We start from the raw sequence: 17,622 nt of genomic DNA, 5'->3' as shown, positions 1-17,622 counted from the left end.
TAGAGCACTGATGAGTTGCCGTCTTACGCCAAAGGAGGAGCTGACGGCGACGGCTTCTTTGTCAGCGGTGAAACGTTACAGAACTGTGTCGGGAGACGAGACGAGGACGATTCTTTCGGTGGTTGATATTTCGCATCGAAGCAATCGTCACGAGTTTATAATCGAAACTACGTGTGGGGTTAATGATATGGATGAAGGGTTTTACTGGAATATCGTCAAGAATCAGTTGTTGATGTAAGTTTGCGAAGCGTATGTATAAATAATGTGAATCCTAGCATAATATAATGTTTTGTATCGCTACTTACCAGTGGATCGAACATGCCTATTTCGCATGAGGTATACATGAGCACTTTGAACTGTCAAATTGTAGTTCTGCGTAAATATGTTGAGTATTTTTTATATCAAATAAATCATGTGTTGTGACAATTTGAAAGCAAGTTGGGTCATAACAAGATCAATTTTATGAAGGTTGATATAAAATAGATGTTGATTATTATTTTTTACTGAAATGTTGATTTTATGGTCTATATATGATCCATGCCGACGTGTGATTGTGTAAGTAACTATGGCTAACTAACATATAATTAATGTATTAATCTTATATGACGAGTGTTTATTCATCTCGATCCTATGTCTTGTCGTAAATAAAACGCACCAACCGAACATGAACTGATTCGAGTTAGTGTACATCCTTTTCCACTATGAAAAACATGTTTAATTGAGAAATTTTCCCTGACAATTATGAAACAAAAGTAATATTGAATAATTCACATACTGTATATCACAAATCACAATATACTCGTGTGATGATCATATATCTTAATATAATCGAGAGAGAAAAAAGAGCATATTAAATTAAGTCAAGATTCGTATACCAAGGCCGTATCTAAAATTGGCATCACGCTCGAATGAATATTACACCAAACGTGACGCAATTGAATTCCTCGTTACGTACCGTAATCGTATATTTCCTTAATTATACGAGTACGATGTCGTTTCATTACACAACTCCTGCAAGAACCAAAAACTCTCGTCATCCGTCCACGTGTTGTCCCCACCAACACATCCCCAATCGTTGAACCCACCGAAACCCGTTTGATCCGCTGGTTCATAACCCGAACCGTTCACTACCCCTCCTTGAACTTCCGATAACGTCTCATCAGCAGGCGAATTCGAAGACGTTGCTGACACGTCTGACGCTGGCACGAACTGTTGCTGGTGACAATAATGATTCTGGTTAAACTGAACAAAACCCGGTTCGACCGGACTTGGTTCGGCAGTGGGTTGACTTGGGTCGGTGACCATAGAGTCCACTTGCTCATACGTGGGTGATGGTGTTTGGGCGTTGATTCTTTCCACCAGTCTAGGCATCCAAACATTTTTCATTGTCTCCTTGAAAAGATTGCTATTAACATCGCATCTAAGGTGTTTAGCTTGCTTTTGCACCCGAGTCCTCCAATAATTCTTTATTTCATTATCTGTTCTTCCCGGTAGATATTGTGCAATCTTTGACCACCTAAACAAAACAATAAGTCTCAAATTTAAGCATATTTATAAACAAACAAAATTTAATAGAAACTAGTAGTAAATGGGAACACGTGTATTTAATTTTACATGTGATTTTTTGGTAATATACCTATTGCCCCATAGAGAATGGAGTTTGAGGATCATAAACTGTTCTTCAAGTGTGATGTTGCCTCGTCTAACATCTGGACGCAAGTAGTTAAGCCATCTTAATCTACAACTCTTACCAGTTCTCTTAAGTCCTGCATAATTGAACTTATATGTATAAGTATGTGTGTGTGTGTGTGTATATATACGCTATGCAATTATGTGTAAATTAGAGATTATTGATTGAGTTGATACCTGAGGAACGAGCGATGTGGTTCCAGCGAGCATCACCGTGGATGGAAACGAAGTTGACGAGAATAGCATCTTCGTCTTCAGTCCATGGACCTTTCCGTACATCAGCATCTTCTTCATGTGTTGGAGAGTTTGAGCTTCGCTCGTAATCTTCCATATCTCGTTTTTTTAATGAGGGAAAGGAAAAAAGAGAGAGAGAGAGAGAGAGAGATGAGATGGTGTGAAAGGCTTTGTGGATTAGATTTGAAGTGATTAAGCAAGATGTGATTTTATTATATATAGTGAATGAACACAAGAATATAGAATTTTAAAAGTAGTATTTTATTAAGGATATTTGAAAATAAGTAAAAGAATGAAGAGTGACTACAACACGGCATAAGTGTGATATTCAATTATTGTTATTTTTTGTTTCTAAAGTGGAATTTTGCAACTATAGTGTATACTATTCTGAGACTAATCAAGTCTCCATTTGGTCAACTATTGTGTAATTTAAAATACTTAGGTTTGACCCTTTGACTCGTTCAGATGAATAGTAACACGCACTCTTCACTTTCTCTTTGATAAGAATTCTATTTTACAGAGTTTCTAGATTTTAACACACAGTAGCGCAGACGTAAGATGTTGTGTATATATGCACAATCCAGTTTAAAATAAATGTGAACACTATGGCCTAAATGAATTATTCATATATTCTTGTAATATTAAAGTTTCATTTTCTTCATTTGTTATATCGGCTATATGGACACATATATAGTAAAGAATGATGGCTTCACAATTTATAGTTCGAGCAATGAATCTATCTAGCTCAGACCTGCAGGATAATAAATACAAAATTTATATACATATATCTTATTATATACAAATATTATACATTGTCTAAAGGACAGGATTAAATTTTGTGGAATATTATCGATTTAACTTTGATCTCCATTTGTTTTTGTATTTCTTTGATTTTCTATTCTATTGACATTTTCAAAATATTCTGTAATTTGTTTATGAAGTAGAATCAGTGACCATTTTTTTTTCAAAAAAAAAAAAGAATCAGTAACCAGTAAAAAATGTATATTGCTTTTTAACCGGAATATTGCGGATGTTCACTGACCAGGTAGTACTTCCTTGTGCATGAAAAAAAATGATGGAAAAATATCAATATTTTACAATTCTATCTCGAAAGAGTTTGATGTGTTTAATTATGTGAAGAATGCAAATTGAGTTTTTTTCTACAGTTATTTCTTTGTTAATAATTCTATGTTTATATTTGGGAAAAAAAATGTGAAACTGAGAATGGTATATAGTATTTCCTTTTTACTACTTCATCGAAATATAGATATATACACAGTTGTTTTCTTCAATAAATATGTGTACACAAGTTTTCTATTAAGGAAATTCATTGTTTTCTTGAAACTAGGTAACATTCAGAAACTACTCGATAAAACATTGACTAGTACTTAAAAATAATCTACGACGGAATTAATGAGTATACTTTAAAAACCTTAATGTCCAATTTTTAATGTAGCTAAATAACATGACAATTTACATTTAAAGCAAAGTCAGATGAGAAATATAGTTAGGCGAGTTAGGGACTTTGCTTTTGAATTTGTAGCACATTTTTGTTTGATGATTGAAGGGTAGTCAAAGAAACGTCTTCCCTCTATCTATCACCATGACTTCTACGCTTATATTAACATAAACGGTAAGACTTTTATGAGTTATTTTCAACAAAACTTTATTGCACGTTGGAGTTAATACTTGCAGTCTTTTCTTTTTTTCTGCGAGAGTGATCCACATGATGTACTCGTTGATTCAATTGTAAAAACGTAACACGGTGTTTTCTTTATGTATTTTGAAATAAAAACCTATATTATATAAAAACCCTATAATCTATATCGAACGTTGTTAATTTAATAAAATATCTATATTATTAAAATTGAAGCTTTCTTATACTATTTGAAAACATGGATAATATTGTTTGGAGACATGGATATAAGATTAAGTATTTTATTTTATTTACACATTTAATTATTGTATTTACAGTAAATTAAATATTTTGTATTTTTTTATTTAGAAATTATGTAAATAAAAATTAAATTAATTAATTACAATGATTTTTGTTTTTTTTGTGGTAAAAATAAAAACACAAACTGAAATATATAGTATATATTATATAAAACCATTTTTAAATATAGTTAGTTTAAAAAATATTAAAATTTTGAGATTTTAATTATCAAAAAAAATAAAATATCATAAAATTAATAAGAAACTATAGAAAACAAATGCAAAAAATTTTTTTTTTTAGTATGATGTTTCATTTTAAAACAAATTAACAAAACAACATGTTAATATATGAATATACAATTACATTAAATATCATCAAGTTATAAAAAATTTAATATAATATTTTATACAAATAAAAAATTATTATCAAACATTTATATTAAAATAATATATTTTACTCTATATGTAAATTACAAAACATAAAAAAATATACATAAGATTTTTGTATAAAACCAGCGGTTTATGAATTTGATATGGAAAACAAGTTAAATCAAACATCCATGAAGCGCGGATAAAGTTTTAACTTTTTTAAGTCAAATTCCATGATACATTTTTTGACAAAGGAACACTCTACGATATATTAATATATTATTAAAACATGTAGCAAATAAACAGTTAAATATCATCAAGTTATAAAAAAAATAATATAATATTTTGTACAAATAAAAAAATTATTATCAAACATATATATTAAAAAATAAAAAAATATACATTAAATTTTTTATAAAACCAGAATTTTGCATGGAATACAAATTAAATCAAACATCCGTCCATGAACATGAGTAAAGTTTTAATTGTTTTAAGTCAAATTCCATGATATATTTTTTTGACAAAGGAAAGTTCTATGATATATTAATATATTATTAAAACATGTAGCAAATAAACAGTTAAAATGATTCTAAAACATACAAAAGGATATATCAACTACTGAGAAAACAAAATGTAATTTCATATATCAACTAATGATAAAAAATTCGAACCAATAAAACGTACGAAGACAAAAGCATCAGCCTATACATTTTGATGCATACATGTCAGAGCGATCCACTCTATCAAAGGAGGGTTGAGAAATATTAAAGTTATGAATTTAAGTAAAAGGAGTTTAAGTAAAGCAAGTAAACACAGTATAATATACACAAATAAATATAAATAGTAGCATCCATAGTTCTTGGGAAAGCTACACTCTCGATTAAGTGTATCAGTGTATGTACCTGAGAAGCGAATCAGATTTGGTTGTCTTTATGAGACACTTGTCTGCTGTAACGTTCAGCTAAGGAACAAAACACATACACAAATAAGGATGTGTCAACTTTATTCGAAAATAGGTTAGATTTGGGTTGTAGCAGTATCTTAGACTTTTACTGAAGAAAACACATGTTTTTTTTTCTAACACTCGATCCAGTGAATTGTTACATCGACTGAAAAATTGATTATATGACAGCCCAGAGAAACTGATGAACTACAAAATATATATATAATAACCTTTTCAATTGACATTAAGAAGACCGCTCGTTTTATATTTGGTTTCTGAAGAATATTTTCTCTTTATGTCAAATACTAAGTTGCACATAGTGGGAAACTAAAGTTGCATCAGTTTGATTATGACCAAACAAAAAAAAACAGTTTGATGAGAGTCAAACAAAAAATCCCGTTTTGAAGCCGAAACGTTTTTAAGGGTTTAGCAAACTAATTTCTTGACAGGTTATTTACTGAAACGACGACACGTTTAAAAAACTTGAGAACTACAAAAGAAATATGACTTGTAAGCTCAAGAAAAGAGCTGTGATCGTGAAGAAGAGAGGAAGACTGTGTCACACATGAGATCGATGTGTGACATAATGGAAAGAGTCGGTTATGGAAACTATGACGTGGCATAACGTGATTATCAAGTAAAGAAGATATGGAAGATTAGATTGCATCGAGATATTAGGAAATATAGTATATTCGATGAGGGCTACTTAACTAGATTGTCGAGGGCAGATCTAGGTTAAGGACGTTAATTGAAAAGCTTGAGCAAGGGTTTGTCTTGTCAAGTAAAAGAGGTGATCGAGTTCAGAGTTGTTGAAGCTCGATCTACTGAGTTAAGAGATTAGAAATTGGTCCGTCTCTAGTCGTGTGTGACTGAGAGTAATTCGGATTAAACAGATCTAGGTGATTGTTTAAGTGATTTCTAATATACAAGAAAGAGTGTTCTTGGATTCTCGTTGTGCTCTGTTTATTGGTTGTCCCTGAACTTTCATTTGGTATCAGAGCAGGAAACCTCTGTGGTATCAATTACTACTAACAGGTTGAGATCCTGCGGATTTCATGGACACCATGAAGGAGCTTGTTACGCTACACAAGCCTATCATGCTAGACGGAGGCAACTTTGGACACTGGAAAGCACGAATGAGACATGTGATCAGAGGGATCGACGAGGATGCCTGGACTGCTGTTGAGGATGGGTGGTCTCCACCCACTGTGATGATGGAAGATAAGACTTTGGGTCCGAAACCTAAGGATCAGTGGACAGATTCAGAAAAATCAGCATCAAAATTCAACTCTAAGGCGTTAACTGTCATCTTCTCTGCTGTCGATTTGGAACAATTCAAAATTATTCAAGGATGTGAGTCGGCAAAAGAAGCTTGGGATACATTGATCAATCACTTTGAAGGAAACACAAGTGTACGACGAACCAGAATTGATCACTTAGCCTCAAGGTTTGAGAACTTGCGCATGGGAGATGATGAACCTATCGATGGGTTTATCTCTAAAATCAGTGAACTGGCTAGTGAATCTTCAGTCTTGGGCAAGAAGTATGAAGAAAAGGATCTGGTGAAGAAACTCCTGAGATGTTTACCTCCTCGGTTTGAAGCATACAAGGCAGTTCTCAATATAGCCGTTGACACTGATGAGATGAAGTTTGACCAACTCTCTGGTATCCTGAAGGTTCATGACCTCGAGAAATCTGATCGACAGGAGAACACTCAGAAGAGTATTGCCTTCACTGCTAATTCTAAAGATGATGACAGAGTCTCTAAAATTGAAGATAATCTGAGTTTAATGGCAAAGAACTTTAACAAGTTTATGAGACGAGTTGAAAAAGGTGGTAGCAGATCAAACAGCCGGTTTCAGAGGAATGAATTAGATCGTGGTAATACACAGTCATCAAGGTCAGATGCTTCAAAAAGGAAGAAGGAGCTTCAGTGTCATGAATGTGAAGGATATGGACACTTTCGGAATGAATGTCCACTCACTAAAAGGAAAGAACTCAAGTGCATAGAGTGCAAAGGATATGGTCACACTCGAAGTGAATGTCCAAATAACTTGAAGAAAGACAAGTCACTTATGAGCTTCAGCGACACAGACTCGGATAGTGAGAGCGATGATGGGGAATTACATCTGAATTTTATGGCACTCGTAGCACATGAAGGTGTGACTTCAGTTTCTGACAAAGTGGAAGAAGTAATGGAGGAGGAAGACGACGAGCTCAATCATGACCTGGAAACAGAGTACAAGACACTGTTTAATCAGTTTACTGAGCTCAGCCATGAAAACCTTCAGCTCATAAAGGATAGAGCAATGTTGAAGGCACAAGTAAACATTCTGGAACTTGAGAAACCTATAACACAACCTGCTGCTCTTTCAATCTTAAAGGAATCTGATCAGGAAGTTCTGGCGTTAAAACGAGCCATGACTGAGCAGGAACGATCTCATAAGGAGTTTGAGGCTAAATTCAATCAGTTGAGCGAACTATTTCTTCAAGAAAAAAATAAGAGTAAGCTGTTGGAAAGTCAGTTGGCTGAAAACCTTAAAAAGGTCAAGATGCTATCAACCGGCACCAAGTCTTTAGACCATCTGCTGACTTTGGGACAATGCCCCAGCACAAGCCGAGGGCTTGGATTTCATGGATCTACCTCTAAGTCGGATCAAGAAGGACATCAAGTTGTGTTCGTAAAAGAAGTCTCCAAGGAGGAAAAGGTTGCTGAACCCCGTCCTCCTCAAGCTCAGCCTGCTCTCCAGAACACTGGGAAATACGAGTCTAACTCTCGTGCAAGACGTCGTGGAAATGGATGTCACTTCTGTGGAAAACGAGGACATCATGTCAATTTCTGTTACTTTCGAAGACATCAATATGAGCGAGCCTGGAGGTTAAACTTGTGTTTCTTGGAACCTTCTATGTATGGACATGTCTGGATTGCTAAAAGAGACTTATATCCAACCTACAAAGATCGCGTCATCAACAGGTCACACAAGGAACTTCCTGAGTCACACACCAAACCAGAGTTGAATCTGGCATGTCACTTCACGAGTATATCAGAGAAGGTCAACTTTGTAAGTCACGTTGCATACACCAGTGCAGATGGGGGTTCTCAAATAGATTCTCCTTGGTACTTTGACAGTGGTTGCTCAAAACATATGACAGGAAGCTATGAACATCTTGAGAAACTTCAACCTATCAAGGGTGGAAAAGTGACTTTTGGTGATGGAGGACAAGGAAAGATACGAGGCGTAGGAGTAACTGATAGACCGGATTTACCTCGTCTTATAAATGTATACTATGTTGATGGCCTCAAAGCAAATCTTATCAGTGTAAGTCAACTATGTGATGAAGGTCTTGAAGTGATCTTTAATAGCAAGGAATGTCGTGCTGTGGATCCACAAGGGAACATCGTGCTGTGTAGAATTCGATCTGGTAATAACTGCTATATGTGGAAACCTACAAATGTGTGCTGCTCAGCGACCACGTCTAAGCTTGATCTGTGGCATAAGAAACTAGGGCACATGAACATCAATGGACTGACCCGACTTGTTAATGCGGAAGTCGTCAGAGGAGTTCCAGACTTAGAATCTCAGACAAGTACTGTATGTGGAGCGTGCTGTCAGGGAAAACAAGTTAAGGTGCAACACAAGCGAATCCCTGAGATTAGATCCAAGCAGTTGCTGGAGCTTGTTCACATGGATCTCATGGGTCCAATAACTCCTGAGAGCGTTGCAGGAAAAAAGTACATTCTGGTCATGGTAGATGACTTCTCAAGATATACATGGGTGGACTTTCTACGAAACAAGTCAGATGCCATTGATAGTTTCAGAATTCTTGCATTACAACTGAAGCAGAAAGGTGGAATCATGGAAATCAAGAGTGACCATGGTGGTGAGTTTCAGAACGAACAGTTCGATAGTTTCTGCCAAAGTCAAGGAATTCGACATCAATATGCAGCACCCAGAACTCCACAGCAGAATGGTGTTGTTGAGAGAAAGAATCGCACACTACAAGAGATGGCTAGAGCAATGCTATGTGGAAACAATGTCCCACCAGGGTTTTGGGCAGAGGCAGTGAGCACCGCATGCTATGTTATCAATCGGGTGTATGTCAAACCTAAGACTAAGACTACACCGTATGAGATACTAAAAGGCAAGACTCCCAACCTAAGCCACATGCATGTATTTGGGTGTTTATGTTACATCCTGAATGACAAAGATCACTTGGGAAAGTTTGATGCCATAAGTGATGTAGGAATGTTCCTGGGTTATTCGACTAACATCTCTGCATATCGAGTCTTTAACCAGCGTACCAAATTCATTGGAGATAAGGTGAATGTGGTTTTTGATGACAGTGTTGGATTCTATCAGACCAGGGTCACACAAACAGTTGAATGTGTTACACCTAGTAGCTCTGCTCCGGAAGCAATGATCAAAGAGGAATCTGAGGGAGAGGAAGATACTAATGAAGTACGCGTTGACCTGGATCAGGGAAAAGTGCATAAAAATCATTCCTCGGCCGATGTCATTGGAGGCGTGTTTGATGAAAGGGTTACACGGAAGAAACAAATCAACTTCAAGGAGATGGTCAAGTTGGCATCGTTCATGGCTCAGATGAACAACGTTGAGTGCTACGTCTCTCAGATAGAACCGAAGAATCTTCAGGAAGCCTTGGAAGATGAATACTGGACAGACTCTATGCATCAGGAGCTGGAACAGTTTGAACGATTAGATGTGTGGGAACTGGTTCCTAGACCTGAAGGAGTGAATGTCATTGGAACTAAATGGATTCACAAGAACAAGATAGATGAAGAAGGAAACGTGACTCGCAACAAGTCAAGACTGGTTGGACAAGGTTACACCCAGATTGAAGGAGTGGATTTCGATGAAACATTTGCTCCTGTAGCACGTCTTGAATCGATCAGGTTACTCTTTGGAATGGCATGTGGTTTCAGAATTAAACTTTATCAGATGGATGTCAAGAGTGCTTTTCTGAATGGTGTTCTACAAGAAGAAGTCTATGTGACACAACCAAAAGGGTTTGAGGATCCACACTACCCTGACTATGTCTACAAACTCAAGAAAGCTCTCTATGGACTTAAACAAGCTCCACGAGCCTGGTATGAAAGACTGACCGATTTTCTCATCAAGGCTGGGTTTCAGAGAGGAGGAGTTGATAAGACTCTATTCATAGGAGAAAATGGACAAGATGTTATCATTATCCAAGTGTATGTGGACGATATAATCTTTGGGAGCACATCAAAAGAAATGGTGGATGATTTTGTTCGGACGATGACAAAAGAATTTGAGATGAGCATGGTTGGGGAGCTCAGTTACTTTCTTGGACTACAAATCAAGCAGCTTGCGGATGGAATCACTGTTTCTCAAAGCACGTATGCCAAAAACCTTATCAAGAGATTTGGAATGGAAACCAGCAAAGTCGCTAACACACCAATGAGCACCACTACCAAGCTGTCTCGTGATGATGATGGCAAGCCCGTTGATGAGAAACTCTACAGAGCTATGATTGGGAGCCTCTTGTACCTCACCGCAAGTCGACCTGATCTCTGTCTGAGTGTGGGTATATGTGCTCGTTATCAAGCATCTCCTAAGGAGTCGCACATGAATGCTGTTAAGCGTATCATTAAATATGTGAAAGGAACTCTGGATTTTGGTCTTCACTATACCTTTGAAACTAATGTGAATCTTGCAGGTTTTTGTGATGCAGATTGGGCTGGTTGCTTAGATGACAGACATAGCACTTCTGGAGGTTGTTTCTTTCTTGGGAACAACATGGTAGCCTGGCACAGCAAGAAGCAGAACTGTGTCTCTCTCTCGACTGCTGAGGCTGAGTACATTGCATTGGGAAGCTGTTGCACACAATTACTTTGGATGCGACAAATGCTGGTTGATTATGGTATCATATCTGATCCCATGCTTGTTCATTGTGATAACATGAGTGCCATAAACTTGTCTAAGAATCCTGTTCAGCATTCACGTACCAAGCATGTGGATATACGACATCACTTTGTGAGAGAGCTAGTTGAGATGAGAATTGTGATTCTAGAGCATGTATCAACCGAGAAACAGCTTGCTGATCTATTTACCAAACCGTTGGACTACAATACCTTCCTAGGGCTTCGTAAGGCCTTGGGAATTGTTAATCTCTGAATAAGTCCTGTCAGAAGAGGAAGGTCACTGCTTGTTCATCGCACTGACTAAGTCATTGTACTACTACACCATCAAAACCTTGAGTCAACAAGTTCACTTCTGCAAGTCATCCCCTACGAGTTTATCACTTCTCTCTTAGGTTCACTGAAGAAAGACACTCATCTCGGATCAGGATGCTATCACATTTTAGTTCTGAGTACTGATCACTGTCTGGATTGAACGAGGAAACACTTGAGGAGCTGAGTGTATAAGTAAGGAGAAGAAGTTGTGTTAAACAAAGAAAAGTCTGAGTTACTCAGTTACAGAAAGTTAAGCAAAAGGCCTGGAATGATAGATACTCGAGTTGGAACTGGATGCTATCACATTTTGTTTCTGACTACGATCACTGTCTTGACTGGGCAGAGAAGATCACAATTCTTAGAGATGGCCCGATCTGGATCAGGGTGTTATCCCACTTTGTGTCTAGATTCGGATACCATCTCATTGCACTGAATTGTCGATTGTACTCTTGGAGTCAAAGTTAATCTAAGTTCTTGTCGAGTAGAAGAGACGAGCACAAGATGCTTAACATGTGTTTCCAGACATTTCTAATGAGCGTGAGTGTGAACTTGAGGAAGGATGATTGGCTAAAGTGAATCTTGTGTGTGACAGCTACTCGGCTGAGAAAAAGCTACTAACTTGGGTTGACTCATTGATTTCTTAAAATTCTTTGTGGTAGTTGACTGAGTTGGTGCAATGACTTCTGTGACTTTCCTCTGGACAAAAAGGCATCTTGAGCATGTCTTAAATGGTTACATGTATATAAAGGTTATCTTGATACTTGCTTTGTGAATCTCGGATCTCTCTCACATGCTCTCACATGGCGGTAAGTGGTGTCAAAGTCACTTGGTTATAATTTGTTTTGTGATGCTATGGTTTATAAATTACTCTTCTTTGTTTGGGCCTCATTTCACTTTGGGCCTTTTCTATGTGACTAATGAATTGTGGAGTTGTTAAAGTTGCTTAGGAACTTTGGTATTGTCGCCACCCTCAAACAAATCTCCTAGCTCGTCTCTCTCTCCTCTCACCGACGACATGCAACCGCGAAGAAGCTCCTGTCTAAACCGAGGCTCATCTGGTGCTGGAAGCTCGTCTCGGCCTCCCTCGTCGCAGCCGCAGTCTCCTCCATCTACGCGGAAGCGAGTTCGTCAGCATCCGTCTCGCGATGTCTCACCGGAGCTTGTAGAGCCGGAGAACGAGTCACTCTCAGAGACAGACTCCGATAATGGCGTTGAGAATCCTATGGGTGAAGCTGAGACCTTTGCGAATCGAGCTAAGGAGGAGCGATATCATGAAAATCGTCTCATGTATCGGACCAAGCTCGATCTGTACCCCGAGCTGATGCAACCACACAAGACGCCTCTTTCTCCCCTATTCATCTCTATGGCGGCTACTGAGCGATTCAAAGGGCTCAAGGATCGGAAGTTCATCGATCAACATCGGATTTCTCTCACCGATGAGAATCTTGCCGATGTTAGGAGCATTGTGGAGAAAGCAGGACTACTCCATACTCTCACTGATGTGGATGCGTATCAGCCTTCTGTGGTGAAAGAATTCATAGCCAATCTCTTGGAAGCTTCGGAACGCGATGTTGGTGTGGCAGTGTACCTTCGGGCATCAATGATAGATTTCTCTCCAAGTCTGATTAATGCCATCTACTGTATCCCTGGTTTTGAGGATGATCCTAACTGGTTGGATGAGAGTATTGATGAGGTGTGTGGATTTCTCACTGATGGTCAGATAAATCGATGGGAAAACATGAGCTCCAAGTTTCTCTCTCCGACGAATCAAGTGCTGTACAAGCTGGTTTGCACCAACTGGATTCCGACAATGAACTACACCAACATGAATCAAGCTCGCTTGAAGTTTGTGTACATGCTTCATCACAATGAAGATGGTTTCAACTTTGGGAAGCTGGTATATGATCAGATCATGAGGATGGCTGAAAACACTAAGAAGAAAAAATCTCGAAGGATCATGTTTCCTACTCTGATTCAGCAAGTCATCAACTTCCAGAGGATTGTCCCCATTGACTATCCGACTGATGAGTTTACTGGTTTTCCTAAGCTGGTGGTGAAAGACATCAAAGCAGGGCGTGGCACTGGAGCAGACACACGATCTGCAACCCTTGAGGAAGACATTGAACGCACCATCGCTGATCTCAAAGCCATTCACATTCGTCTAAGGAGTAAGCGTATCATGTTTATGGATTGTTTTTATCCTAGACTAACTTGTGCCTGTTTGTTTTTATCTGAATGTGCATCTAAGCAGGGGGAGAATACCCTCGATATGCCCCACCTCCCACGGGGAATCAAGAGGATGAAGTAGCTGGAAATACCGAAGAGCTGAGTCAAGCTGGTGACACTGAGGAGCTTAGTCGAAGCTTATCTTTCTGAGCATGAAACCCTGTCGTGTTATGTTTCACTGTTTTAGCAGTTTTTTTTTTTTTTTTTAAATAAGTTGTGTGTAGTAAGACTAAGGATCATGTTGCTTTAACTAATGGTGTGCTCTGATGATGTAGACTTTGGATTCCTGTCTATGCGTTATTGTTATTAAAGTGATCTCAGTGTGCTTGTTTCGATATCTTGTGTCTGGTGCTTTCGGTGTGGATTTGCAGGTTGCTTAGGTTGTCACATTAAGATAAAAAGGGGGAGAATGTAAGCTCAAGAAAAGAGCTGTGATCGTGAAGAAGAGAGGAAGACTGTGTCACACATGAGATCGATGTGTGACATAATGGAAAGAGTCGGTTATGGAAACTATGACGTGGCATAACGTGATTATCAAGTAAAGAAGATATGGAAGATTAGATTGCATCGAGATATTAGGAAATATAGTATATTCGATGAGGGCTACTTAACTAGATTGTCGAGGGCAGATCTAGGTTAAGGACGTTAATTGAAAAGCTTGAGCAAGGGTTTGTCTTGTCAAGTAAAAGAGGTGATCGAGTTCAGAGTTGTTGAAGCTCGATCTACTGAGTTAAGAGATTAGAAATTGGTCCGTCTCTAGTCGTGTGTGACTGAGAGTAATTCGGATTAAACAGATCTAGGTGATTGTTTAAGTGATTTCTAATATACAAGAAAGAGTGTTCTTGGATTCTCGTTGTGCTCTGTTTATTGGTTGTCCCTGAACTTTCATGACTATGTACAAATGACTTTTGCCTCTTTATACTGTGATTGATTCACCGATCAAGTTTTTTTTTCACCGTTCAACTTCAAGTTTAATTTGCGTGTTTAAGAACAGAAAGATTTAATTACGTTCAATAAACTCAAATAAAATAATAGAAAACACAGGGGAAAGAGATAATTAATCCACACAATCATAAAACGAAACTAGAAAAAGAATTAACGATCAACATAAAAAGACCTTTAGGATCTATCAAAACCATCAGAAATCAGAAGTACCAAAAGTAGAACCCACAACCTTTTTAACTTACACGCTACAAATCTGTCATATTCATATGCAAAGCGTCTTTCCTTTTGTCATCTGGTTATGTCCAATTCCAATATGATGCGACATAACACAGAAGCCTCCAACAAAAAATCTCTATTAGATAAGACTCTATAATAAAACATAACACATACCAATCCCAAAATCGAATAAAACAATCAAGGTTACAGGGCACTAGATAAGACTCTAAAAGGGAAGATGGCTAATGAACATTTATTTTGTATCAGCACATGGATCCGTTTTCAGACATTTATAATATGTTTCCATTGTTTTAAAAATAAACTAACTCCAACATAGCGTTTGTTTACTACAATCATTTATTTTAGAGTAAAATGAAATGAAGAATCAGTGGAATCAAATAATAAGATATGGTAATTTTATTTTTAGAATAATTTTATTTTATTTGTCCAGTTTTAGAGCTAAAACTCAAATAGAACTGAAAAAGATTTTACCTTTTTGTTGTAGTTGAAAATATAATGTGATTAGAGATATGCCTCGGAATGATAGACTCGCATGACATCTAACTCAAAAATATCTATATTCCGTATTACATCTAATTCAAAAATATATATACTCCGTCACTTATATATGTTTATAAAATATATATTGCTTATAAGTATTTAATATTTATCGTGCATATCTTTTTTTTTGAATTATACAGAGGTATCCTGGCCCTACCGAAGTGGTCCAGACTAGTCACGTGTTGCCACATGTCGGTCTTCTGTCCCAGGCGATGCCGAAATATTAATTCTCCAGTGGCCGGGATTCGAATCCAGGTGGCGGAACTCACAGCTGTGAATCCTTTACCAATTGAGCTAGAAGCCCCGATTATCGTGCATATCTTAACAGGCATATCAAAAGATTTTTATAACGCGCATGGCGTAGAAGCGATGACGTTGAAGATGATGACGCAATGGAGAATCCTCTGGTAAGGATTCGAAGTTTCCAACTTTGAACTTTAAACTTTACTGTTAAGCATGTGGTTCAAAACTCGGAAGGCATGATCATAGAAAATCCATAGGTTAGCATCTATATGTTCGATAAAAAAGCATCTATAGGTTGATAAAAAAAGCATCTATATGTCCCATTTTTTGTTCAACACTATAGATGTCTTTTCTCGCCAACTCGCGTAAATAGACGTATGTATATGTTTGGTCTAATACTTTGGAGATCCATTATCGCATATAAAGCCTCTCTAAAAGAACATCCCATTATCAAAACCTTCAAATTCAAAAGAATTCCACATATATGTATATTATAAATTGAGCATCATGCCTTAAATTAAAATATTTCAGCTCTAAACTCTTGTTAAACTATCGTGGAAACACTGTTGTCTAGTCGTCAAGGTTTAAAAGTTTCTACACCCAGATATGGGGTCCGAATCATAGATGACACAATTTTTACACCCGGAAATATGGGTTTCAATTCCAGGAGAATGCGAATTATGCAGAAAATTAGATAAAAGTCTTACAAGTGATCTTTAACATGGCGCAAAGAATACTGTCAGGAATAAATTTCATAGGGTGGTTCAGGATGATGCAGTCAAACGTGAATCCTCATAAAGCAGGTATAATGGTCGGCTGTAATATCATCTATGTAATGTTTCTCATAGTTTCTAATAGCATAATAAACCCGACAAAAAAAAACTGTTGTTAAACTATGACTGTGATTAGTAAAAAAAATAGAATAATTAGGAGTAACTAAAAATGGAAGTTACAAAGAAACAAGAAAAAAGACTAAATAAATATGGAATATGATTGAGAAATATGGAATAAATGAGAGGAAAATAAAAAGTGAAAATAATGAGAGAGAGAGAGAGAGTAAATATACTTTTGTTTAAGTTATAATAAATTTATTTGTGTATTTTACTTTATTTTAGCAATAACTAAATAAAATATAAGGAAAATCATTTTTACGTAATTAGTAAATTTTCAGAATAAATAAGAGTAATTAATATTTTGATTATTTATTCTAAATGTGACATATAATTAAAGCTATGGAGTAAAATTTTTACTCTACAAAAATGAAAGCATGTTTTATTGTACTAAAAAGACAAAATATTTACTCTTTATCAAGTTAAATGTTCTAAATTCTGATTAGTTTTATTTTAAAGTTATTCTGCTGAAAATATTTTTCCCTCTAACATGACTATCCATTCAAAGCTTATATATATTAAGAACTAAAATTTTCGAGACCAAAAATTTCAATGTAATCTGGATTATTGTAACATCTATGTGGGTTTTTAATACGAGTGAAAGTTTATTGACAAAAAATGCATTAGGAACGAAAATTTTGAGGCTGACAAAAAGTCTATACTTATTTGGTTTATCGAAATCGTTTGGTTATAAAAATAAAGAAAAAAATAGTTAGGTTATCCTTAATTAATATTAGGTATATATACCATTCTATATATGTCTGCATTCAAGTCAAAAAAATATGCATGAAATCATTTGCCTGATAAAATATGTTCAAATTTAGTTTCATAACCATTATCTTCATTACACAAGGATGTGTGTAAAATATAAATAAGTTAACAATGCTAAAAACTATAAAAGTCAACTATTTTAAAATGATACGAGAAAGAGAAAATAAAAGGAATAACTTGTGAAGCTACCATTTGCAGTATAAAAAGGTCAAAAGTTTTCCCATTAACCGTAAAAAAGTGAAATTTCAAAGTTGGAAGTAGATGCAATGCATGTTGCCTAAACTCGGACACTAGTATGGTAGTTGACTTTCATCGGTCGGAATATATAATCTCACAAAAGCAACAACGGTCGAAGCTTTGTGAAGTGAAGAAAATTTAAA

General features: G+C 36.5%; 2 protein-coding genes across 2 annotated transcripts; one reads left to right on the top strand and one right to left on the bottom strand.

Annotated features, from left to right (window-relative positions):
* Positions 1-753: 753 nt before the first annotated feature.
* On the bottom strand, positions 754-2,114 carry LOC108811262 (transcription factor MYB78). Its single transcript, XM_018583307.2, has 3 exons — positions 1,867-2,114; positions 1,637-1,766; positions 754-1,516 (listed from the first exon to the last, which is right to left on the bottom strand). The coding sequence occupies exons 1-3, from the start codon at positions 2,018-2,020 to the stop codon at positions 973-975; spliced, it is 828 nt and encodes a 275-aa protein (XP_018438809.1). The 5' UTR covers positions 2,021-2,114; the 3' UTR covers positions 754-972.
* A 10,291-nt stretch (positions 2,115-12,405) lies between these two features.
* LOC108808872 (uncharacterized) lies at positions 12,406-13,766 on the top strand. The gene is made up of 2 exons (XM_018580968.2): positions 12,406-13,558; positions 13,642-13,766. Exons 1-2 carry the CDS (start codon positions 12,406-12,408, stop codon positions 13,764-13,766), a joined length of 1,278 nt encoding a protein of 425 aa, XP_018436470.2.
* The last annotated feature ends 3,856 nt before the right edge of the window (positions 13,767-17,622 follow it).

Source organism: Raphanus sativus, chromosome 6, assembly GCF_000801105.2.
Source record: "Raphanus sativus cultivar WK10039 chromosome 6, ASM80110v3, whole genome shotgun sequence".
NCBI lineage: Eukaryota > Viridiplantae > Streptophyta > Magnoliopsida > Brassicales > Brassicaceae > Raphanus > Raphanus sativus.
Note: the sequence above shows the minus strand (reverse complement) of the source record. Positions and strands in the feature narration are given on the sequence as shown.

Excerpts from the sequence above, each read along its gene's own strand:
- LOC108808872 (XM_018580968.2), top strand. The coding sequence starts at position 12,406 with ATGCAACCGCGAAGAAGCTCCTGTCTAAACCGAGGCTCATCTGGTGCT. Across the intron at positions 13,559-13,641 it reads CATTCACATTCGTCTAAGGA|GGGGAGAATACCCTCGATAT; the intron begins GTAAGCGTATCA and ends GCATCTAAGCAG.
- LOC108811262 (XM_018583307.2), bottom strand. The coding sequence starts at position 2,020 with ATGGAAGATTACGAGCGAAGCTCAAACTCTCCAACACATGAAGAAGAT. Across the intron at positions 1,767-1,866 it reads CCACATCGCTCGTTCCTCAG|GACTTAAGAGAACTGGTAAG; the intron begins GTATCAACTCAA and ends TCAATTATGCAG. Across the intron at positions 1,517-1,636 it reads CATTCTCTATGGGGCAATAG|GTGGTCAAAGATTGCACAAT; the intron begins GTATATTACCAA and ends TGTTTTGTTTAG.